The sequence below is a fragment of the Bombina bombina genome, chromosome 2, assembly GCF_027579735.1.
Source record: "Bombina bombina isolate aBomBom1 chromosome 2, aBomBom1.pri, whole genome shotgun sequence".
NCBI lineage: Eukaryota > Metazoa > Chordata > Amphibia > Anura > Bombinatoridae > Bombina > Bombina bombina.
This window is the reverse complement of record NC_069500.1, coordinates 83,263,996-83,290,159: the sequence shown is the minus strand read 5'-3', so window position 1 is coordinate 83,290,159 and position 26,164 is coordinate 83,263,996. Positions and strand designations below refer to the sequence as shown.

The 26,164-nt window shown below is 36.7% G+C and overlaps 2 protein-coding genes across 2 annotated transcripts in view; one reads left to right on the top strand and one right to left on the bottom strand.

Moving 5' to 3' along the window:
• Positions 1–1,487, bottom strand: part of WDR7 (WD repeat domain 7) — a 1,007,279-nt gene extending 1,005,792 nt beyond the window's left edge. The window contains 1 exon segment of the mRNA XM_053701142.1: positions 1,336–1,487. The gene's annotated coding sequence lies outside the window, so the exon portion shown is untranslated.
• Positions 1,488–2,055: 568 nt separating this feature from the next.
• Positions 2,056–26,164, top strand: part of TXNL1 (thioredoxin like 1) — a 53,511-nt gene continuing 29,402 nt past the window's right edge. Inside the window, exons 1-6 of the mRNA XM_053701141.1 lie at positions 2,056–2,307; positions 11,979–12,075; positions 15,803–15,976; positions 17,833–17,955; positions 22,152–22,221; positions 23,126–23,298. Coding sequence (XP_053557116.1) covers positions 2,210–2,307; positions 11,979–12,075; positions 15,803–15,976; positions 17,833–17,955; positions 22,152–22,221; positions 23,126–23,298 — 735 coding nt within the window. The 5' untranslated portion in view covers positions 2,056–2,209. The remainder of the gene's footprint in view (positions 2,308–11,978; positions 12,076–15,802; positions 15,977–17,832; positions 17,956–22,151; positions 22,222–23,125; positions 23,299–26,164) is intronic.

Sequence of the window (26,164 nt, the reverse complement as noted above, 5' to 3'; positions counted from 1 at the left end):
TTCAGATAAAACACACAATTTTTAACAACTTTCCAATTTACTTATTTTACTAATTTTGCTTCTTTTCTTGGTATCCTTTATTAAAGGAGCAGCAATACAGAACTGGGAACAAGGTGGACACATTGAGAAGCCATTAATAGCTAGCTCCCAGCTCCTGAGCCTACTTATGTATGATATTCAACAAAGGATACCAATGGAACAAAGAAAATTAGATAGTAGAATTAAACTGGAAAGTTTTTAAAATTGAATGCTCAATCTGAATCACGAAAGAAAATGTTTTGGGTTTCACATCCTTTTAAAGAACCAAACAAATACACAATCATTGCACAAAATAACCTTCACTGATTTGACTTATCCAAAATGTTACACATGAGGTGAGAAGACAAGTTGCAACATTAAAAAGGAACACATTAACTTGCATTACATTTTGTGCACAAGCAGGTAAACTGTCCTATCTGTATCTGGTTCACCCTACAAACTCATAAATATTTAAGACCCACCAAATGAAAAGGAGGCTATTACAACATTATATATATATATATTCAGTTCCAGACCACCACAATAAAGTGAATATAGTAATAAAGTGAGGCACACATTTTTTTTATTAAGCGTGCAATAGCATGTCTAAAAAAATCAATGTACTTACCTTAATTAAAAATTACTTTAATGCTAAAAAATGCTATCATCTGAGCCTTTATGGAGCTGTAATCTTTTTCTGGTGGTGTGTATATATATGTACTTATGTGTATATACAGTGTGTGTATTATTATATATATATATATATATATATATATATATATATATATATATATACATTAATTAATAACAAGAGTATTGCAGTAATACCTTTTTATTGGACTAACATAACATAGTAAAAGACAAGCTTTCAAGAGATTTCTCTCTGAAGCAATACTGATTATATATATATATATACATTAATTAATAACAAGAGTATTGCAGTAATACCTTTTTATTGGACTAACATAACATAGTAAAAGACAAGCTTTCAAGAGATTCCTCTCTGAAGCAATACTGATTATATATATATATATATATATATACACTGTATTTTTAACGATGGTGTTAGACATATCCCTGTTAATGTGATGATCTTAGCCCTATAATCCTGTCATTTTACACTGTCACATTTCTTCAAATGAATAATAGCATTGGGTTTATACTCAGTAATCATGGTATAAACCCAGTGCTATTATTCATTTGAAGAAATGTGACAGGGTAAAATGACAGGATTATAGGGCTAAAATCATCACATTAACAGGGATATGTCTAACACCATCGTTAAAAAGTAAATAACCGGGAGTCAATGTCACTCACCCCAGAGATGAAGATGCAGCTCTGATGTCCCTCGGTCCCCTCTTATCCAATTGACCAGCTGACTATCACTATGGTGACAACACTTCGATTTACTGCTACTGTCGTACCAACCTCCAGTTGAAAGATGGGTACATCTGGAGGTACTCTGCTCACTTCCGGTAGTCTACAAATTGTACATTTGGCAAGATAGTTTATGGCAATAAAGCTTTTACATTCAAAACAGAAAATTGTCCATAAGAAGTGACGTAATTACAATGTACCCATCTTTCAACTGGAGGTTAACTATTAGGTAATTACACTATAGCCATTTTGTATACTGGCAAGAAAAATATTTTAAGCATGAACATGCAAAAGCAGAAACAACCTCACGGGTGTAGATATTTGATGTATCAGACAAAATTAGTAATTGTGTGTAACTATTATTTGATGATTTTCCGTTTCAGTTATATTATTTAATAATTTCCATTTCCTTGTTATCACAGTAAACTCCTTTCTGAATAATTATTATAATACACTTATATTATTGTTACATGATGCTCTGCTTAGGTAACATAAATAAGCATTGCAGACATATGTCTTTCTATTAATGACATAAGCTTCTTTAACTCCATTGGCTGCCTGAGATTGCTGCAATGCATTTACTTTGCAGCTGTTGTTTGTAGCCAAAGGTTTTCACTGCAATATGGGCGAATTGCCCGAAAGTAAGATGGCGGATGCTGGTATGACGCCACCAATCCTCGTTTTGCATTGTGGGGCGGTAGTAGTAGCATTCTCTAGGGCCAACCGTGACGGGGCAAAAAGTGAAGTCGCTTGAGTGTGTGAGGGTCAGAACATAGCATCTCCGGGGTGTGACTGAGTGGGGACTCGGAGCGACATGGTGGGCGTGAAGGTGATCGCGGGGGATGCGGAGTTCCAGCCCGAGTTGAGCGGGGCCGGCTCCAGACTGAGTGTGGTGAAGTTCACAATGAGAGGGTGAGATCCCCATGCTGTCACGGTCATGCCGGTATATGTGTATACAATGACTGAGTGCTGGTCTAACATTGACACCTGCAAATAATCTACACAATGGACCCGAATCACTTTGTTGTAAAAGCACCACTCTCACTCCGTAACAATTCTGCGTTTGTTTTAGGGAAAAATGTGAAACACTAAACTGTTAATAGGATCGTAAGACCGTCCCCATTCTTTAATGACTGACCTCAACTTGGTGCTCCCTGATTCAGTTTTAAAGTGGCACCTTAGAAAATTTACTTTCATATTTTAAAATTAAAGGGATCGTCTATAAATGATCCCTTTATTACCCATTCCCCAGTTTTGCATAACCAATCACTGTTTATATTAATACACTTTTTACCTCTGTGATTACCTTGTATCTAAGCCTCTGCAGACTACCCCCTTATCTTATTTGTTTTGACAGACTTGCATTTTAGTCAGTCAGTGCTGACTCATAAATAACTCCATGTGAGTGAGCACAATGTTATCTAGATGACACCCACGAACTTGCACTGTCTAGCTGTAAAAATATCAAAATACACTGATAAGATGAGGTTTTAAACGGTTTAGAAATCAGTTTGACTAGGTTTAGCTTTCAAAAAACAATACCAAGAGAACAAAGCAAATTTGATGTTACAAGTAAACTGGAAAGTTGTTTAGAATTGCATGCCCTATCTGAAACATGAAAGTTTAATTTTGTCTAGCCTGTCCCTTTAAATTCCAATCTATTGAAACATATTAACCCTGTTTCAACTGATTTTTTAAAGTAAATGTACATTTTGATGCTAAAGTGCCCGGTTTTTAAAAATTCAATTAAAAACAGGGGCACTTTAATTCATCACAATTTACATTTCACTCCTGTTGTTAAAAAATACTTACCTTTTAAACTTGACAGCAGCTCCTGCTTCCTCCGGTCGTCGCAAGCCATTTCTGACGTCAGAAATGATGGATAGAAAATCTTCAAAAAATGCAGCAGCACCACTTCTCATATAAAAAGTTCCTTTATTAAACACATAGTAGGAGCAGGAAAAATAGAACGACGTTTCGGGTGGTTATCCCTTAGTCATGTTCACATGGGATAACCACCCGAAACGTCGTTCTATTTTTCCTGCTCCTACTATGTGTTTAATAAAGGAACTTTTTATATGAGAAGTGGTGCTGCTGCATTTTTTGAAGATTTTGGATACTGTTTGGATCCTTGCAGTGATCCTGTGCTAGCTTGCACACACCTTGGGTCTGAGTGCTGGATTTCAATCTTATTTTCAGAAATGATGGATAGGTCATCTTCCAATCACAGCTTCCCCCCCCCCCCCCCCCGGGGGAATCGGTGTCTGATTCAACGTGGTGATTGGAGGAAGCCGGATTCCTCATTTTAGACCCAGGAAGAGGCTTTGCAACGGGAGGAGGAGGCTGTGAAGATTTAAAGGTAAGTATTTTTTTACAACAGGAATAAAATGTAAATTTTGATGAATTAAAGTGCCCCTGTTTTTAACCAAATTTTTAAAAACTAGGCACTTTAGCATCAAAATTTACATTCACTTTAAGGGACATTAAACTGCTGGGTACATTTACAGTAGTAGGATTGCTAGTCGCCATTCATTTTTTCCTCCTTTGCCTGTAGCATTGTTTAGAGCCCTTCTCTTATTTTAACTCTTTACAAGTGCTGGTTAGTAAAGCTCTGCATCTTCACTCTGGACAACCCCATCTTGGCGTTTGAAGGGCCATAAGTCATTTTAAGACTGCCATCACAGTCAACACCAGAATTTGTGTTGTTTAAAAAGAAACATAATCCCTTTTTACCCGTTCCCCAGTTTTGCACAACCAACACAGTTATATCAATATACTTTTTACCTCTGTAATTATCTTGTATCTAAGCTTCTGCTGACTGCCCCCTTATTTCAGTTCTTTTGACAGACATGCAGTTTAGCCAATCAGTGCTCAGTCCTAGGTCACTTTACGTGCATGAGCTCAATGTTATCTATATGAAACATGTGAACTAATGCCCTCTAGTGGTCAAAATGCATTCAGATTAGAGTCTTCAAGGTCTAAGAAATTAGCATATGAACCTCCTAGTTTTAGCTTTCAACTAAGAATAGCAAGAGAATAAAGCAAAATTGGTGCTAAAAGTAAATTGGGAAGTTGTTTAAAATTGCATGCCCTATTTAAATCATGAAAGATTTTTTTTTGGACTTGACTGTCCCTTTAACCCCTGCAAAGGTAGAAGTACTGATTGAGACTAGCAGAGTATTTATGGTCCCGAGCGGAATATGCTGCAAATCCAATCAGCAGCTCTAGCTACACATCTGAGTTGTGACCACTTCTAATAAATTCAGTTAAACGTGCAAAATACAAAACAGGAGCTGTATATTTTGCAGTGCCTGCATTGTTCACGATCCCTTAAAGGGACACTGAACCCAAATTTTTTCTTTCATGATTCAGATAGAGCATGCAAATTTAAGCCACTTTCTAATTTATTCCTATTATCAATTTTTCTTTGTTCTCTTGCTATCTTTATTTTAAAAAGACATCTAAGCTTTTTTTTTTATTCAGCACTCTGGACAGCACTTTTTTATTGGTGGATGAGTTTATCCACCAATCAGCAAGAACAACCCAGGTTGATCACCAAAAATGGGCCGGCATCTAAACTTAATTTCTTGCATTTCAAATAAAGATACCAAGAGAATGAAGAAAATTTGATAGTAGGAGTAAATTAGAAAGTTGCTTAAAATGTCATGCTCTATCTGAATCACAAAAGAAAACATTTGGGTACAGTGTCCCTTTAAATTGTGCAAAACAAAAAACCTGCAAAGCTTTAAAAGTTCCACTTTCTTTAACCCCTTAATGACCGGACCATTTTTCAATTTTCTTACCCTTAATGACAATGGCTATTTTTAAATTTCTGCAGTGTTTGTGTTTAGCTGTAATTTTCCTCTTACTCATTTACTGTACCCACACATATTATATACCGTTTTTCTCGCCATTAAATGGACTTTCTAAATATATCATTATTTCCATCATATCTTATAATTTACTATAAAAAAAATACAAAATATGAGGAAAAAATGGAAAAAAACACACTTTTTCTAACTTTAACCCCTAAAATCTGTTACACATCTACAACCACCAAAAAACACCCATTCTGAATAGTTTCTAAATTTTGTCCTGAGTTTAGAAATACCTAATGTTTACATGTTCTTTTTTTTTTTTTTTTTTGCAAGTTATAGGGCCATAAATACAAGTAGCACTTTGCTATTTCCAAACCACTTTTTTTTAAAATTAGCGCTAGTTACATTAGAACACTAATATCTTTCAGGAATCCCTGAAAATCCATTGACATGTATATATTTTTATTTAGAAGACATCCCAAAGTATTGATCTAGGCCCATTTTGGTATATTTCATGCCACCATTTCACCGCCAAATACAATCAAATAAAAAAAAAAAACTGTTAAATTTTTCACAATTTTAGGTTTCTCACTGAAATTATTTACAAACAGCCTGTGTAATTATGGCACAAATGGTTGTAAATGCTTCTCTGGGATCCCCTTTGTTCAGAAATAGCAGACATATATGGCTTTGGCGTTGCTTTTTGGTAATAATAAGGCCGTTAAATGCTGCTGCGCACCACACTTGTAATATGCCCAGCAGTTAAGGGGTTAATTAGGTAGCTTGTAGGGTTAATTTTTAGCTTTAGTGTAGAGATCAGCCTCCCACCTGACACATCCCATCCCCTGATCCCCCCCCTGACCTCCCTCAAACAGCTCTCTTACCTCCCCCACCTCACAATTGTCACCGCCATCTTAAGTACTGGCAGAAAGGCAGAAATCATTTATTATTTTTTTTTTTTTCATACTGTCTGCAGTCTGCATCCCCCCTTACCCCACAACCTCCCTGATCCCCCCCATACATCTCTCTAACCCTCCCCCTCTACCTATTTGCTGCCATCTTGGGTACTGGCAGCTGTCTGCCAGTACCCAATTTGCCCCCAAAAATAGTTTTTTTTTTACTTTTTAGATGAAAAATGTTTTCTGTAGTGTAGCTGGCCCCCCTTAATAATCTACATCCCCCCCCCCCTCCCAGATCCCTTACTACTCAAAGATGATCCCCATCTGCATTGGTTATATATTTTTTTTTTTCTGTCTCTTCCGGTCATATTTTGCGCTGAAATTGCCGTAACTGCTCGGGAATAAAACAGATCTGGAGCATATACATAACGGTCCTCCACAGAAGCTGCTCCCACCCACCAACGAATTTGTGATCGCTATAGACCGATGCAGAGAGGGCCAAAGAGTGGCCCTTTCTGCATCGGTGGGTAAAATAAGGGATTGCAGTGATGCCTCAATATTGAGGCATCACTACAATCCCTTGTAAGCAGCTGGAAGCGATCATCATCGCTTCCAGCGCTTCTAACAACAGAGGACGTACCAGGTACGTCAATTGTCATTAAGGGAATGTTTTTCTATGACGTACCTGGTACGTCCTCTGTCATTAAGGGGTTAATGCAAGCTAAACAAACTAAAGTGCAAGGTATAGCTGTCAAATAGATGAACTGTGAAAGTGCACTGCTTCTGTCACAGGGCGTAACAATATATGCGTACCAAGATGGCAGTTGCCAGTATAAAGATGCCAAACTTTACCAACTGGTTTCTGTAAAAGGTTAAAATAAGAGGACAGTATACACCAATTTTTATATTACTGCATGTAATAGACACTATTATAAAGAATAATATGCACAAATGCTGATCTAAAAATCCAGTATAAAACCTTTTAAAAACTTACTTAGATGCTCCCAGTTTAGCACTTTTGATTGGAACACCCAGGGAAAGCAGACCCCCCCCCTTCCTCATTAAAATACCCTTTACACAAACAGGAGCAAGCTGGAGTAGGTATACATCAGTATACTCCTACAACTTTGGGGCTTGGTTAGGAGTCTGAAAATCAGCACAATGTTATTTAAAAATAAGCAAAACTATAGTTTTACACACAAAAAAAACCTGTATGGGCTATATAAATGGATCATCTACAAAACATCTATGCAAAGAAACATCTAGTGTATAATGTCCCTTTAAACAGCTGCATGTACAGGAGAAACAAAACAATAGCCTGGTGTGTAGTGACCCAGTATCTGTACACAGCAGTTTTAACCCTTTGATGACAGGGTTAATTTGTCTACATCGAACGAGATTTCAATGATGGGATCGGGTCAGGGGGGCGTCCCTGTGACGCTAGGCATGCCCTCCAGACCGCGATCACATCATCGGAAGCGCAGTTGGCTTTAGGACAGCCAACGGTTATGACGTTCTATTTTGTTGTAACAGCACTAAAGCCCAGTATAATTATGACAGAATATAATGGTATTACGGCATTAAAAGGTTAAGGGGTAGTCTACTTGAAAAATGTTATTGTTTAAAAAGATAGATAATCCCTTTATTACCCATTCCCCAGTTTTGCACAACCAACAGTTATATTAATATCCTTTTTACCTCTGTGATCACCTTGTATCTAAGCCTCTGCAGACTGCCCCCTTATATCAGTTCGTTTGACAGACATGCAGTTTAGCCAATTAGGACATACTCCTAAATAGCTCCACAGGAGTAAGCACAATGTGATCTATATAACACACATGAACTAGCACTGTCTAATTGTGAAAAACTTTCAAAATGCTCTGAGATAAGAGGCCTGGGAGAACAAATGCAAAAATTGTCTTTACCAACGTGTGTTGAACCTCTGTCTAGAAAAAAACTTGCCAGTGTATCTAAATTATTCTGCTTTCATGGCTCAGACAGAATTTTCAGTTTACTTCTATAATCAATTTTACTCATGCAAATATTCAGAAATCCAAAGCTTTTCTGGCTCCAAGCAGTTTGGATAAAGGGTTACGTACCTGCAATTGTATATAATGCCAGTGTTTCTAATTCTGTTTTAAAGAGAAATGCAACCCATTTTTTTTCTTCATAATTCAGATAGAGCACTGGTTTTCAAACCTGTTCTCCGACCTCCCTAACAGGCCACATTTTGAGGCTATCTGAACTGGCGCACAGGTGAAATAATCAGCTGATTAGTAAACAGTTATTTTAACTGATCTCATCCAAGATAATCCTGAAAACCTGGCCTGTTGGGGGAGGACAGGTTTGAAAACCAGTGAGATAGTAAAATCGACTTTCTAAACAATATATGCTCTAAGTTCTCTTGGCATTTTTTCTTGAAAAGAATAAAAGTTTTGGAATGTGCTCGTATGTGTAACACTATATAGGAGGAGTTTGGCAAGGATACTTTTAATAATTTTAATAAAACATTTGGGTTTTTTTTTGCCCCTTTTAAAGAGAAAAAAAAACAAGTTTCAGCACACAAAGGGGCATGTTTGTAGCAATTAGCACTGGTCAATAGTGAGAAAAATGGGGCGGTCTAAGATCTCAACATTATTATATATTTTAAAAAATATTTTTTTTCTCAGCATTTAAAAAGGGCTTTGTATATATTTGTACCAAGGGGTGGGTAGGGTCAGGTTGCAGTGTACCAAGGGTTGGGTAGGGTCAGGTTGCAGTGTACTAAGGGGTGGGTAGGTTCAGGTGGCAGTGTACCAAGGGGTGGGTAGGTTCAGGTGGCAGTGTACCAAGGGGTGGGTAGGTTCAGGTGGCAGTGTACCAAGGGGTGGGTAGGTTCAGGTGGCAGTGTACCAAGGGGTGGGTAGGGTCAGGTGGCAGTGTACCAAGGGGTGGGTAGGGTCAGGTGTCAGTGTACCAAGGGGTGGGTAGGGTCAGGTTGGCAGTGTACCAAGGGGTGGGGTCAGGTTGGCAGTATACCAAGGGGTGGGTAGGGTCAGGTGGCAGTGTACCAAGGGGTGGGGTCAGGTTGGCAGTGTACCAAGGGGTGGGGTCAGGTACCTGTGTAGGGTAGGGATAGGTGCTGTATATCCTCCAGCCTCTCTTGGGGAAGTAGTAAAAGCACAGTTTCAGATCTCTCTATACTTCCGTCTGGGACAGGACAATCCTTGATTGCTGAGTTCCATTTCCCTGCTGCCATACTGTTGTACTAATGGCTGCCTATAGCAATGTGTTGAACACTGTAAAATGTTTAAATACATAATTAAAGGGACAGGATAATCAGGCAAGCAGCATCTAATTGTAATTGAATTACTGCATTTAAAGTTGATTCAGGAAAACCCTTTCAAAAAGGCTGGGCTCTCTGTCTCACTGGGAGTGGGCACCTTCACTGGAAGGTAAGTTCTTCTGCTGCCCTTTGGTTACATAGATTGTCTGTAGTCATTACTGAGTATTACAATTATCAGTATAGGTGGAGGTTTCATCTAGAAAAGCAGCTACTTCAAATGGCACAATAAAGAAAAAAGAGCTGTTTGTAAACAATTTAATATACTCCAGTAGGATAAGGTAAATGTTGTCACTAAGGTATGTAAATGTAGTGGTGCTCCAGAGCAGAATTTAAAGGGACAGTCAAGTCCAAAAAAAACTTTCAGGATTCAGATAGGTCATGTCATTTTAAACAACTTTCCAATTTACTTTTATAACCAATTTTGCTTTGTTCTCTTGGTATTCTTAGTTAGAAGCTAAACCTAGGAGGTTCATATGCTAATTTATAAGACCTTGGAGGCTGCCTCTAATCTACATGCATTTTGATAGTTTTTCACCACTAGAGGGTATTAGTTAATGTGTTTCATATAGATAACATTAAGCTCATGCACATGAATTTACCATGGAGACAGCTCTGATTGGCTAAAATGCAAGTCTGTCAAAAGAACTGAAATAAGGGGGCAGTCTGCTGAGGCTTGGATACAAGGTAATTACAGAGGTAAAATGTGTATTATTATAACTGTGTTCGTTATTCAAAACTAGGGAATTAGTAATTAAGGGATTGTCTATTTTTTTAAAACAACAATAATTCTGGTGTTGACTGTCCCTTTAACAATGTGTTTAACCTCTTTGTGTGGTTTAAACACATATTTGCAGCAGAGCAATAGTAAAATGCTCCCACATAGGGGTCTACAAACCCAGGGAGCAATTGGCTTTTAGAATTGTACTCCTGGCTCCTAACTTTTTTCGTATTATTCTCCATATTCCTATATACAAATACCAATGTCTGGCTCCTAAATATTGTTACTAGTTCCTAAATTTGAAATGGGTTTGTTGACACAGTATGTAGGTCTCATTTTAAAGGTACATGGAAGTCAATATTAAACTTTCACGATTTAAATAGTATGCAATATCCAGTGTACTTTTGTTATCAAACCTCTTTGTTGGTCTTGGTATTGTTTGTTGAAAATTCGTTCATTTTTTTGCGACCATACCTAGGGACACTTAGGAGCGTGCATGTTAAGCACTGTATGATAGCACTGTTTGCAGCCATGTATAAGAATTAGACGTGCAATTTGTTAGTTAAATGAATGCCAGAAATGGCCGCTGCCTGTGTCATTCGGTTCTTGGTCACACAGGATTTATTATGGACAAATGTGTGGTGCTCTTTCTTCCTAATAAATCCAGCCCCGGAAACAACTGAATGTCCCCAAATCTCAGCCACTTTCAGCATTCGTTTAAAGGGATATGAAACCCAAGATTTTTCTGTCATGATTCAGATAGAGCATGCAATGTCAAACAACTTTCCAAGTTTGTTCTTTCCACAGAAAATTTTCCAGCTGTGTGGCACTATGAAGTAGCCGGGTGGGAGCAGTGTAATATTTTCTAATATTCTATTTATTATATCTGTATTCTATATCATTTTCTGCTATCCAAAGCACACATTGATTGCATAATTTAACAAATGTATTTAATGATAATTTGTGCAATAAAAATTGAACATTTGTAATATTAGCTAATTTTAGCTTAATATTGGCTAACATTTTAGCCGCTCGGTCAGTAAAATCGGCTGGGTGGTTCACCCGCTAAAAAGGTCCTGGGGAGAACACTGTTCTTTATTTTGGAATCCTTTTTGAAGATGTAGCAATGCCCTACTGGGAGCTAGCTGTACACATCAGCAATCCAATGGCAAGAGGCATATATTTCCTGCCACCAATCGGCAGCTAACCCTCAGCTTCTGATTCTACTTGGGTATGCTTTTCACCAAGCTATACCAAGAGAACAAAGCAAATCAGATACCAAAAGTAAATTGGAAAGTTTTTAAAAATTGTATGCTGTATCGGAATCATGAAAGATAGTTTTTGGGTTTCATGTCCTAGTGAATAACCCGTTGTGCATATCTGATAACTATTACAATGTTGCTATTTAGTGCTCAAGACACGTGCACTCCTGAGCCTCCCTAGATATGCTCCTCAACAAAGGATACTAAGCACAAATTAAATTTAATAAGTCTATAGGATTTTTTTTTTATTGCATGCTCTATCCTGATTATAAAACATTAATCCCATGTCCCCTTTAATCTTTTTAACAAAACTATTTTTGTAAAGTACAGAGAGTAAACGAAGATCAGCATTTACCACTGATCTATGAATCACTGTTGTTGTCGCTTGGACTTTAAAATAAGCGTGTCTAGCTTACTTGTATCCTGATTAAGCTTATTAGTCCCTGATAAAAGTACAAGTGGGATCTAGCAAGATTAACGCTGTCCTCCGTTTTGTTGCACAGTTTTGCTGTTCATAGAGTTTGGGTGAGCTAACGCAGAATGCTTGATGTATGTTTCCAGGTGTGCGCCGTGTGTAAGGATAGCGCCTGTCTTCACTACACTGAGTAATAAGTACCCACAAGCAGTCTTTCTGGAAGTTGATGTGCATCAGTGCCAAGTAAGTAGAATTAAACAGCAGAGCTTTATCCTGTCTAAGTATTTATTTTTAAAGGGACAGTAAGCAATTTGAGACTTTAATATAAAATGTTTCGTTATGCGTAATGAAAAAAACTTGGCAATATACTTTTTTTTTGCTCCCTTTTCATGTAATTTAGCTATGAATATTGTGGTGTTGTGTGGTTTTGTTTTTTTTGTTTTGTTTTTTATTCTTAGAACTTGAAATGCATCCTGCAGACTTCTTAAGGCTAACCCCGCTACACATCTGTCCCTAATTGGTATTAACTGATAATTACAAAAAGTGTTTTTTATACTATCAATATGACTGTAGCTATCCTTGTCTTCAGATTTAAGCCCAGATTGTCTCCTCCAAATAAGGTGGGCAGAGTTTGGCTATTAAAAAAATCACACATCTTAAAGGGACACTGAACGCAAATTTTTTCTTTCGTGATTCAGATAGAGCATGGAATGATAAGCAACTTTCTAATTTACTCCTATTATCAATTTTTCTTCGTTCTCTTGCTATCTTTATTTGAAAAAGATGTCAGCTGTTGTTTGGTTCAGCACCCTGGACAGCACTTGTTAATTGGTGTGTGAATTTATCCACCAATCAGCAAGAACAACCCAGGTTGTTCACCAAAAATGGGACGTCATCTAAACTTACATTCTTGCTTTTCAAATAAAGATACCAAGTGAATGAAGAAAATTTGATAATAAGAGTAAATTAGAAAGTGGCATAAAATTGCATGCTCTATCTGAATCATGAAAAAAAAAATTTGGGTTGAGTGTCCCTTTAATTTTTTCAAAAAGTTTAGACTGGCTGAAATGTTATTCATTAGCAACGCAACAGAAACGTATTGTAATCACAAGGCGCTCCATGTACGAAGCAGCGAAAGCTGCTCCGGAGCCTTTGCGGGGCAGGTTCGCATATGCGAGCCTGCTTCCCGCAATGTAAGAAGCAGCGGTCATTAGACCGCTGCTTCCTACAGCCTACGCCACCTCTTAGGTGGCGAAGCAAAATCACCTTGTTTACTGTCCCTTTTTAGTCCTTTATTATTAAAGGAACAGTGAAGGCAGAATTAAACGTTAATGATTCAGATAGAGCATGCAATTTTAAACAGCTTTCCAATTTACTTCTATTATTTATTTATTTTCTTGGTATCTGACTAAAGCTAGGTAGCTTAGGAGTGTGCACATATCTATGGCAGCAGTGTTTTGCAACAATGTATTACATTGTTGCAAACACTGCTGATAGATGGATAAAGACACATGAACGCGTCTGAGCTCAAATAGGATTACTCGTTAACAAAGGATATCAAGAGAACTAAGAAAAATTGAAAAAGTTGTTTAAAATGTCATGCTTTTTCCAATCCATTTGTTTAATGTTGACTTTGCTCTCCTTTTTAATTGTATAAAACACATTAACTGATCTTGTGCAGTATAAAGTAGTTTGAGTAGGTGCACACAGATTCCTAGTAAGTTTTTCTTGCAATAGTTACTAGGATGTTTACCCAACACACATTTGTGTATATTTTATCAATGTTGTTAATAGGTGTGGTTTTAAATTGTATAAGCAGTAGTCAGACAGGCTATGTGATCCCCATTCTAATGACTGAGCATTAACATGATAGTAAGAACTGAAATGTGCATCTTTGCATTTCAATTTTAAATAGAAACATGTTTGCTACTTAGGGGTCGATTTATCAAGCTGCTGCGGACAGTGGCGTACATATGCTCCCCTGTCCGCTGCAGCTCGCCTTTGGCGGGCTGAATTCTGCTGCCGGAATTCAGCATTGCACAAGAACGCAATTTTGCTCTCTTGTGCAACGCTGCCCCCCTGCCCACGCACAGCCAATTACGCGTGGGCAGGGGCTGTCAATCTCCCCGGTCGGACGAGACCAGGGAGATTGAAATTCGCCACTTAAGAGGTGGCAAGAGGTTAGCGGTCTGATGACGGCTGCTTGTCCAATACAGACTGCATGTTCTCTTGTGAGAACCTGCAGTCGTAGGGGGTCGAGAAGGCTGGTGAAAGCCTTTGATAAATCTACCCCATACTCTGGTGCTCAAGGCATGTGCAGAATATGTGCATCTCTATTAACCCCTTAACGACACCTTACCCTGTACAACGCTGGTCGTTATGCCCTTAAAGGGACACTGAACCCAAATTTTTTTCTTTTGTGATTCATAGAGCATGAAATTTTAAGCAACTTTCTAATTTACTCCTATTTTTAAATTTTCTTTATTTTCTTGGTATCTTTATTTGAAATGCAAGAATGTAAGTTTAGATGACCGCCCATTTTTGGTGAACAACCTGGATTGTTCTTGCTGATTGGTGGATAAATTCATCCACCAATAAAAAAAAAATGCTATCCAGAGTTCTGAACCAATAAAAAAAGCTTAGATGCCTTTTTCAAATAAATATAGCAAGAGAACGAAGAAAAATTGATAATAGGAGTAAATTAGGAATTTGCTTAAAATTGCACGCTCTATCTGAATCACAAAAGAAAAAAAAATTAGGTTCAGTGTCCCTTTAAGGACCTGCGACATACCCTGTACGTCGCTGCAGTCCTGGGCTTCTCTCTGCCGCAATCTCGCTCAAAATAGAGGCTGATCTCTACACTAAAGCTGAAATTAACCCTACAAGCTATCTAATTAACCACTTCACTGCTGGGCATAATACAAGTGCGGTACGCAGCGGCATTTAATTCCCTTCTAATTACCAAAAAGCAGTGCTAAAGCATATAGGTCTATTTCTGAACAAAGGGGATCCCAGAGTAGCATTTACAACCACTTTTAATTTCAGTGAGAAACCTAAAATTGTGAAAAAGTGAACGTTTGTTTTTTTATTATTTGATCGCATTTGGTGGTGAATGGTGACATGAAATATACCAAAATAACCCTAGATCAATACTTTGGGTTGTCTGCTAGGAAAAAAATATATAGTTTTGATAGGTTAATATAAAAAAAGGCTCTATTTCTGTTTAAATGTAGTGATGGCAAAAATGCTCTGGTCTTTTAGGGAAGTTTTTGTCTGAAATGCCCGGTCCTTAAGGGGTTAAAGGGTCAGTATAGTGATAAAAGTTTATGCTTGTCTTTGCAGGGGTTAAATACATATATATGCAGGGTTGATAATAAGTTTTCATGCTCTAATTTTTTCACTATAATGGCCTTTTAAACAGTAAAGGGACACTAAACGCCAATTATAAACGTCTGTCTAATCATGGTTGCAGCCGTTTTGGAACCTGTTACACTGCAGGTATGTGAAGGAGAGTTGCTTCACATGTGCAAACACATCCGCACTGGAATAAAGCGAAAGCTGGATTTTAACATGGCGGCACCAATGACTAGAGAGGCGCATGAAATACTGTCTGATGTCCCTTTTAATAGCTTTTACTGCAATATTTTATGCTGATAGAAACATATTGCAAAATGCTGTTATTCAAAATGTAAATTAATGCACAACTCAATTTTGACTATGTCCCTTTAAACATTTTATGACTGCCCAAGTGTTTTATAAATTGGAAAATACCAAAAAGCCTCCACCTGAATTAGGTGTTAGATAATTTTTCACAGAAGCAAAATATGTGATAAATGAAATGTAAAACAATAAATGGCAGTTAATTAACTTCACCCAGTCGAGTCGCGTATAACAGGTTATTTTTATGCAATGCCCTGCACTTTACATTGTGTTTTTGTTTGTTTATATAATATTTTTCTTTCAATTCTAGGGAACAGCCGCTGCCAATAATATTTCTGCGACACCCACATTTTTATTCTTTAGGAATAAAGTAAAGATTGATCAGTACCAAGGAGCAGATGCTTCTGGCTTAGAGGAAAAAATTAAACAACATTTAGAAAATGATCCTGGGAATAACGAAGATACTGATATACCAAAAGGCTATGTATGTATTTTATTACATTAGAGCTTGCCAGGCGTGCCAGGGAGCCTCATTATTTAATGCTTAATAGGAAATTGTTATAATAATTCTGCACAATTTAAAAAGTATGCAGTGATAATTGAACTAATCAATTGGAATAAAAAAAAATAGATTTTTTTTATTACATCACATACTTCCTAAATGTATTTATTTTTGTAATTAAAGGGACAGTAAAGTCATAATTAGACATTCATGATTTAGACAGAGCATACAATTTTGAACAACTTTACAATTGACTTCTATTATTTAATTTGCTTCCTTCTCTTGTTATCCTTTGCTGAAAGGTTTATCTAGTTAAGCTAAGAAGCAGCAAAGAACCTAGGTTCTAGCTGCTGATTAGTGGCTGCATATATATACCGATTGTCATTGGCTCACCCATGCGTTCAATTAGAAACCAGTAGTGCATTGCTGCTCCTTCAACAAATGATACCAAGAGAATAAAGCAGACTTGATAATAGAAGTAAACTGGAAAGTTGTTTAAAATTGTAAGTTCTACCTAAATCATGAAATACATTTTTTGAGTTTCATGTCCCTTTAATGCAAAACCAATAGGTGTAGATGCTGTGGTTTCATCGATATAAAAGCAGAACTAAGAGCTTTGTAAACCTGGATGCTTTTCTAATGTCTTTACCCACCACCTAGTTTCTGTATTTAAATTATTACCTCAATGTATAGACTCAGTATGTGCTGGTTTTGCCTCTGCACTGATTGTTAGGCACTCCGCTTGCTTTTGATGCTGATCTAATTGTTGTGGAGAAAAAAAAAAGCTAAACCACCCTTTTTAACCCCCTCTATATACACAATTTACCTCACAAAGTGTCTTTTAAAGAATGCATTGGAGCTTTGTAGCCCAATATACTTTTGACTTCATGACACATGCGTAAACATAATGTTATAAAACGACTGGACCTGTTGAGATGCAACAAACTTGAAACCTGCCAAAAATCTGATGATTCCCAAGCCCTTAAAGTGAAAAGTCCATTTTTTTAAAAAAAATACTATTAAAAACAGGGGCACTTTCATTCATCAAAGTTTACAAATCAGCCATTTTAATTAAAAACTTACGTTTTCATAGCCAGAGCAGCTTCCCCCCTCCTGGAAATCCTCTCTTCACACGTCAGCAATGACTAATCCGGCTTCCTCCAATCACAGTATGGCCTCAGGCAATAACCACCCTGGGGGGGAAGCCATGATTGGAGGAAGCCGGATTAGTCATTGCTGACGTGTGAAGAGAGGATTTCCAGGAGGGGGAATCTGCTCCTGGCTGTGAAAAGAAAAAAAAGTAAGTTTTTATTCAATGAAAGTGCCCCTGTTTTTAATAGTATTTTTAAAAAACGGGCTTTCATTCATCAAAGTTTACCTTCACTTTAAGTTAAATTCACTGTCACGCTGACTCCGATTATTTTTTTTTTATTGCACAAATTATCATTAAATACATTTGTTAAATTATGTGATTAATTTGTGCTTTGGATAGCAGAACATTATATAATATTTGAAATTACTACACTGGCCCCACCCGGGCTACTTCATAATGCCACATCTGGCAAAACATTCCGTGGAGAACACTGCCCTTTGATTGTATTAGTGCACCATTTATTTTTATCATATACGTGTTATTCACTATTTTATAACGTTACCATCTTATATTGTATCCTAATATTTGGCTGTCCTGATTTAATTTTTTTTATGCTGCCTAGCTTATCTGCCTAACGGTACATGAGATCAGATAAGTCATCGGTTAGATATGTTTGTTTTCAGCTTTTCAGTAATTTGTTAGTATATTTTCAGGATTTTCTCTTAACTTTTATTTTTGCTTACAGATGGATTTAATGCCGTTTGTAAACAAATCTGGTTTTGAATGTCTTAATGAAAGTGATGACAATGGGTTTGAAAATTGTTTACGGAAGGACCCTACATACCTCGAATCGGACTGCGACGAACAGGTGGGTGAGGACGATCTGTTATATGAAGCAGCAGATGATTTACAGTGCAATGGGATTTTGCTCTGTCTATCAAAAGTAACCATATGGTATCTGGCTATAATGATTCTCTACAAACTCTGAATCTGTACTAAATTATATCAATTCTCAAGTTTTAAAGTTGATTTGTAAATCGGGTGTTTTAAGGTTTTAAATTATATACTATGGAACATTTTACAATTAAGTTGTACATTTTTTATTCTGAAAATCACGGGAGCCATTGCTCCAAAAATTGTACTTCTGACTGCATTTTGCATTATTCTACATATATTTTTAAGAAGCTGCTAAAATTGTGTATGGCGCATCTATTTAATTAAAATTTGCCAGCACCTGTACTAATACATTTTACTACTATGATGTATGTAAAGATTTTCTTGGTGTTACACTAGACATTTTATTATCTTTTCATTAAAGTTTAGAATTTTGCTTTTTGAAAAAAAACGTCAAAGGCTTTTTTTTTTTTAGATTACCGCTAAAACTACAGCACCCACACTATATGGCCAAAAGTATGTGGATATCAGACCATCGCATGTATATATGGTTAAAATTCACTCAGTAGGTCCAAAGAGTTGTTAAACCCTAAATACATTTTATGATCTACCTCTAGCTACGGGTGCTACCATTTTGCAACTTATGTTTCACTGTAGGTAATTGAAAAAGAGTTGCTGCACATGTGATTAGTATTTAATGCCCTTTAAAGACTCCATAAAACATAACAAAATAACCCCTACAAGCACATTTAAAAAAAAAAAAAAAGAGGTTTTATAATTGCAGATATTCATAAACTACTTTTATTTGGATAGCTCTTTGCTACATTGTATACCCCCCTTCAATGCAGCATATTGGGAGTATACATTTGAATTTCTCTTAAAGGAACAGTCTACACCAGAATTTTTATCATTTTAAAAGATAGTTAATCCCTTTATTACCCATTCCCCAGTTTTGCATAACCAACACTGTTATATTAACCCCTTAATGACCGGACCATTTTTCAATTTTCTTACCCTTAATGACAATGGCTATTTTTACATTTCTGCAGTGTTTGCGTTTAGCTGTAATTTTCCTCTTACTCGTTTACTGTACCCACACACATTATATACCGTTTTTCTCGCCATTAAATGGACTTTCTAAAGATACCATTATTTTTTATCATATCTTATAATTTACTATAAAGAAAAATATAAAATATGAGGAAAAAATTGAAAAAAAACACACTTTTTCTAACTATGACCCCCAAAATCTGTTACACATCTACAACCACCAAAAAACACCCATTCTAAATAGTTTCTAAATTTTGTCCTGAGTTTAGAAATACCCAATGTTTACATGTTCTTTGCTTTTTTTGCAAGTTATAGGGCCATAAATACAAGTAGCACTTTGCTATTTCCAAACCACTTTTTTTCAAAATTAGCGCTAGTTACATTGGAACACTGATATCTTTCAGGAATCCCAAAATATAACTTGACATGCATATATTTATATTTAGAAGACATCCCAAAGCATTGATCTAGGCCCATTTTGGTATATTTCATGCCACCATTTCACCGCCAAATACGATCAAATAAAAAAAAAAACTAAAATTTTTCACAATTTTAGGTTTCTCACTGAAATTATTTACAAACAGCTTGTGCAGTTATGGCACAAATGGTTGTAAATGCATCTCTAGGATCCCCTTTGTTCAGAAATAGCAGACATATATGGCTTTGGCGTTGCTTTTTGTTAATAATAAGGCCGTTAAATACTGCTGCGCACCACACTTGTAATATGCCCAGCAGTTAAGGGGTTAATTAGGTAGCTTGTAGGGTTAATTTTTAGCTTTAGTGTAGAGATCAGCCTCCCACCTGACACATCCCACCTCCTGACCCCCCCCCCCTGACCCCCTCAAACAGCTCTCTTCCCTCCCCCACCTCACAATTGTCACCGCCATCTTAAGTACTGGCAGAAAGTCTGCCAGTACTGAAATAAAAATATTTTTAATTTTTTTATTTTATTTTTTCATACAGTCTGCAGTGATGGATCCCCCCTTACCCCACAACCTCCCTGATCCCCCCCCCTCTATCTATTTGCCGCCATCTTGGGTACTGGCAGCTGTCTGCCAGTACCCAATTTGCCCCCCAAAATATTTTTTTTTTACTTTTTTTATATGAAGTATTTATTTTCTGTAGTGTAGCTGGCCCCTCTAAATAATATACATCCCTCCCCCTCCCAGATCCCTTACTAAAGAAAGGAGATCCCCTGCATCTACATTGATGTTTTTTTTTTTGTTTTTTTTTAAAGTTGCAAGCATATTTTGCACGCGCGCGCACCCGCCCCTCCGCCCCCCCCGGCCGCAAATGCGTTCCCAGCACAAACTGCCGACAATGTTAGTTCGATTGGGGAAAAACACAACTAAGGTACATAGTGCCAAAAGCTGCTCCCACCCACCAACGACTTTGTTTACATCCATAGCCGATGCAGATGGGGCCACAGAGTGGCCCTTTCTGCATCGGTATGTTAAATGGGGGATTGCAGTGATGCCTCAATATTGAGGCATCACTACAATCCCTTGTAAGCAGCTGGAAGCGATCAGGATCGCTTCCAGCACTACAGACAACAGAGGACGTACCAGGTACGTCAACTGTCATTAAGGGAAGTTTTTCCTATGACGTACCTGGTACGTCCTCTGTCATTAAGGGGTTAATACACTTTTTACCTCTGTAATTGTACCTTGTATCTAAGCATCTTCTGACAGCCTCCTGATCACATGACTTTTTATTTATTATCTATTGACTTGCATTTTAGCCAATTAGTGCAGTGTCTGCCACAACTCATGGGTGTGAGCACAATGTTATCTCTATGGCTCATGTGGATTAGCAGTCTCTTGTTGTGAAAAGCTAATAAAAAAAAGCATGTGATGTGATAATAGGCTGTCTGTAGTGGCTTGGAAACGGGCAGAAATTTAGAGATTTAAAGGCTATAAAGTGTATTAATATAACAATGTTGGTTTTGCAAAGCTGGAGAATTGGTAGTAAAGGCGTTAACAATCTTTTTAAACAATAACCATTTTGTTGTAGACGCTTCCTTTAAAGGACCACTAAACACAGCAGAATGGCATACGGTAATCAATATATGCATAATAAAGAGAAAATGTAAAAGCACAGAATTTCAAATGAGTAGTAATTTTTTTCTAACAAATGTCAGTTACATTTTCCTTCCCACTGCATCATGTGACAGCCATCAGCCATTCACAAAATGCATATACGTATATGATGTGAATCTTGCACATGCTCAGTAGTAGCTGGTGCATCAGAAAGTGTGCATACAAAAACTGCATATTTAAATAATGGAAGTGAATTGGAAAGTTGTTTAAAATTGTGTTGTCTATCTGAATCATGAAAGTTTAATTTTGACTTGACTACCATTCAAAGGACCACTGACATCAATATTTTTATATTCACACTTTCTGAGGCATCAGCTACTACTGAGCATGTGCATAAGTTCACAGTATATACGGATATGCATTTTGTAATTGGCTGATGCATGTCACATGAGGTAGTGAGAAGAAAAATTAAACTAACTTTGAGATTTGTCAGAAAGAAATCTACTATTTATGTGAAATTCAGACTGTGCTTTTGCATTGTCTTTTTATTTTAATTTGATTGTTGCACTTTTAGTGGTCTTAAGTGTTTTAAACCAGAAATTGCCTTCAAATTTCATGTCTGGATGAGATCTTAAACACTCGCATAAACTTACATTTTTTGCCTTTTAATATTTTAGTAAAGTGTATGATATTATACGCACCATTTTATTATGATTGTGGTACAGTGAGTATATGACATGACAGTTACATAGACAACCGTAATTGTTACTTTTTATACATATTATTGTTTTATTTGTAACCCAGTTATAAGAAGACAGAACTATAACTAGAAGCTGCCTGCTAGCTCTCGCTTCTTTTTGTACATTTTAGTTTTCAGCAAAAAAATGTATTCCTTTTGCTGACTCATTTACCCCCTTATTTCTGTTTAGCATTGTACATTTGTTGTCCTGTGCTTTGCTTGAATTTTAATAAATTATAGATGGATGGTTTGAATGTTTTGTTTAATGTGAAAAGGGGTAAAAAAAAGTCTGGCATTATCTAAGTTTTAATAAAATTGGGCATTTCTTTTAATTTCACTCAGCTCCTGATGACTTTAGCTTTTAACCAACCCGTTAAGTTATACTCCATGAAGCTTCAAGGACCAGATAATGGTGAGTAATTCTAAGAGTATTATATTGTGCGTTTACTACTGTGCCAACAGCTGTCAGTGGATTTTCTTTCTCATTAACTGCACTCTCCTAGTTATAAAGTAGTATTAAATGCTTGTCCCCTGCTCTTTGTCAGAATTTGATGGTGATAAATGCATTAAAGCAACATATTTTGTTGAATCCATTAATATCTCATCGTAAACTTTGCTTATCACTTGCATTCTATTATCTAGTTAGTATAATTATTGTTCTCTCTATTGTCTGTTGATGTTCAGTAACATAAATTAGTAAAAAAAAAAAAAAAATACAATTTCAACAACCGGTCATATTTATCCGATTTGTTTATCGTCATATATTGTTGCTGGTATTTTAATTTTGTGTCTTATTTTTTTTTTAAGCTGTCCTGACTTGGAACTTGAACATATATTTTTACTGTTTGAGAGTTGTCTGGGTGCAATTGATATGTTTAGGAAGATGAATTTCACAGATTTAGCAGTAACAAGGAGTTTCTAAAACGCTAGGATTTACTATCATTAAAAATAAAGGAAATCTTCATTCATCAGTTTAAAAAAAAAAAAAAAAAGACCAATAGGTAACTATTTCGCAGTGGCTTGTTGCCGCTAACCTAAGTGCCTTCGGTCACCCACGGCACAGCTCAGTTTTTTCAATGAGGTGACGTTTCCACCTCTTGGCCAATAGCTGTGCTTGCCCTTCGGCATTTTGCCGAACAACAAGCTCTCAGTACCAAAACATTCCAGCTGAGAGACTGGCTGTCAAGCTTGCACCCATGAAAGTGCTATTACCTAAGGAGCTCATAAGTCTTTCAAACATTGTCTTTTTAGAATGTTATGTAAAATGTATTTTTCCTGCTTACAATAACTCCCATAAATGCATTTTTTTTATGCAGGCCAAGGCCCAAAATATGTAAAAATCTTCATAAACCTCCCTCGATCAATTGATTTTGATGAAGCAATGAGGAGTGAACCTACACAAGCCCTTGAACTGTCACCTGATGATATAAAAGAGGACAGCATAATACAGCTACGCTATGTTAAATTTCAGAACGTCAACAGTGTAACAGTAAGTTTTTACTATACATTTTTATTGAAGTCACATATGGAATAGCAACACATTTCTTACTCTGTGGCAAAAAGCATTTGGTAGAGTGCTCCAATTCAGTATAAAGGCTCTGGTGAATTACACCAACCTATCTGAATTTGGAAAATGTGCTAGTACAGAGGTTGGACTATGCCACTTTGCTTTATTGGCTACTTTTATTGTGAGTGTGACCCACTGGGTGGCCATGTGCGTTCTTCAAGTGCTGGTGACATCACACATAAAAGGTATGGTAAGGAAATAAATGTGTTCACTCAGCTTACCACTGCATAATTAGCAGGTCACATGCATGATAAAAGCAGTTATAACTTTAAAAGAAATATTTGCACTGTGCATTATAGATTTGAGTTTATGCTTTGTTACCAAGTCAATGATTCTCTAGGTAATTACATTTTTATCACTACAAGCAATGCATCTTCTTGACCACAGTGGAAAATTATTTGGAAGGCATAATTTAAAGTACCCTGAAAACTTTGAAATTTGCACACAAACATAGCTATAAACATATCTATAACAATTCCACTTACTACACTACACATATTCTACGTTGCTTAAGCGTTAACTGCCTTCAGATATGCACCGTTAACTGCCTTCAGATATGCACCGTTAACTGCCTTCAGATATGCACCGTTAACTGCCTTCAGATATGCACCGTTAACTGCCTTCAGATATGCACCGTTAACTGCCTTCAGATATGCACCGTTAACTGCCTTCAGATATGCACCTAGCTTATTCAAACAAAAAAAATAAAAAAAATATTTGTATCTGTATGTCAGTCTATTTGTCTATATAAAAGTTGATCCAAAAATGAGCATTCACTGTATTTTTAAAAATGTAAAAAAAACAGCTTTTATTTCATCTACTAAACACAAAGCAGCATAGCATGTAGTTTAGGTTTCATTCTGACGCCTTTTATCAAATCCATTATTAATACCAGAAAAGAATACATGTTTATGCAGTGAAATACCTGTTTTTGTTATACACAATCCCATTACCGTGGAGTGTGATCAAACACTCCGTCCTCCCTGGTTGTGCTGTGCGTGGCTCCATCCACATCCCTTAACAACCCAATCCATAAGGGTTACAAAAAGCACCACTGCGTGACATATTCACTACACATTACACTTACCTAGGTAAACCGTCTTGTGTGATTGCAGCTGTGATACAATGTCACCATTAAACCATATTAATTTAAAGCAATCACTGAATCCCTCAATCTTTTAAAAATAGTACGTTATAATTAGGGATTCACCGAAATTTCGGCCGCAGAACCGTTTCGGCCGAAAATGGCATTTTTGGCTATTTCGGTTTTTGGGTTTTTTTGCCTGTTATTTTCGGTAAAATTGTGTAGCATGTTTCAAATTTTGATGCTAGCCTAGAGCTGCTGTTTAAGTTCATTACTTGACTTACTGTTTTGCATATAATGAGTTTACTAGGACTATACTTTATTTGGATAATTGGTAAAAAAAAAAAACTGTGTTAAATCTGATTCTGTTACACAGAACTAAATAAAGAATAATACAGTATATTGATACTTAATATTGTTTTAAGTAGGGATGCACCGAAATTTTGGTCGCAGAAGCATTTTGGCCGAAAATGGCATTATCATTTTTTTGCCTGTTTTTTTTTTTTCTTGGTAAAATTGTGTAGCATATTATTGTTTTAAGATATTTTTGTCCAATTTTAGTGTGTTAATTTCAATAAAAGTGTGGACTTTTTTTAATTGGCTTGAAGGTTTTCAATTCCGATTCATTCATTTAAATAGTCTAATTATGCACACAAAAAAACTAAAAAAAAAAAAAATTGAAAATCATTTGAAAAAGACATTTTCGGTATCGGTTTTGGTTTTAGGCCAAGTTCATCCCAGATTTTTGGGTTTGCTTTCGGTCCAGAATTTCCATTCCGGTGCATCACTAATTATAATTAATAATTACTTTGTGTCTCGTAGAGTATGGCTATGGCTATTAACGACCCCAGCTTATGAAACATCATAATGCAAAGGTTTCCTTTGCAAATGTCTATTGTAAAAAAAAAAATGCCCCAAAATCCATAATGGTGTTTAACCCCTTAATGACCAGCACAGTACAGTGCAGGTCCTTTAGCCCTTAAGAATGCTGATGCTGGGCTCATACAGCCCGGGTCTGCATGCCGCATGAGTGAGGCACTACAGAAATAGCACTATGGTCGCCACACCAGGCCTAGTGATTGCATACCTGTTTTTAGTGACCTGCATAAGGGGTGCCTTCATAACGAGATACATGTGATCAGCCTGTATCTCATGCTGTTACTGATTTTCCTTAATGTGAGGGTATTTAGTAACAGATTAGTAGTAGCCATGCATGACTGTTATAAAGTATACAGTCACTGTAACAGCCAATCAAAGTGACTGGATACTTCATAGCTGCCTGCATACTGGCATCTTGCAAAGCATGTTGCTATTGGGCTGTCGTTGAATGCCTCTGGAATGAGGCAGCCATGTGATGCCCAATCCAGTGCCCCTAAAGTGATGTAATTGTAAACAATGGCTTGTCTTGCTCTCCTCTCCCTTTCTGCAGTCTGATTTTCTGACAGAGAGTGATATGTGTGACCTGTTGCTACCAGAGAAAGAGATTATTAGTATAATAATAAAAAAAAAATCACTGTAGTAATGCAGGAGTCATTGGCAGCTTAGCCTGTACTATTGTATACTAAATTTTGTTTCTGCCCTTTCCCTATTTTTATTTAGCATTTTTATTTATGGTTTTTTTTTTGGTTAATATTTTAAGTTGGTTGGGGGTGGGGGGGGGGGAAGTAAAAAAAATAATATAGTATAATTATATCTGGATAATTT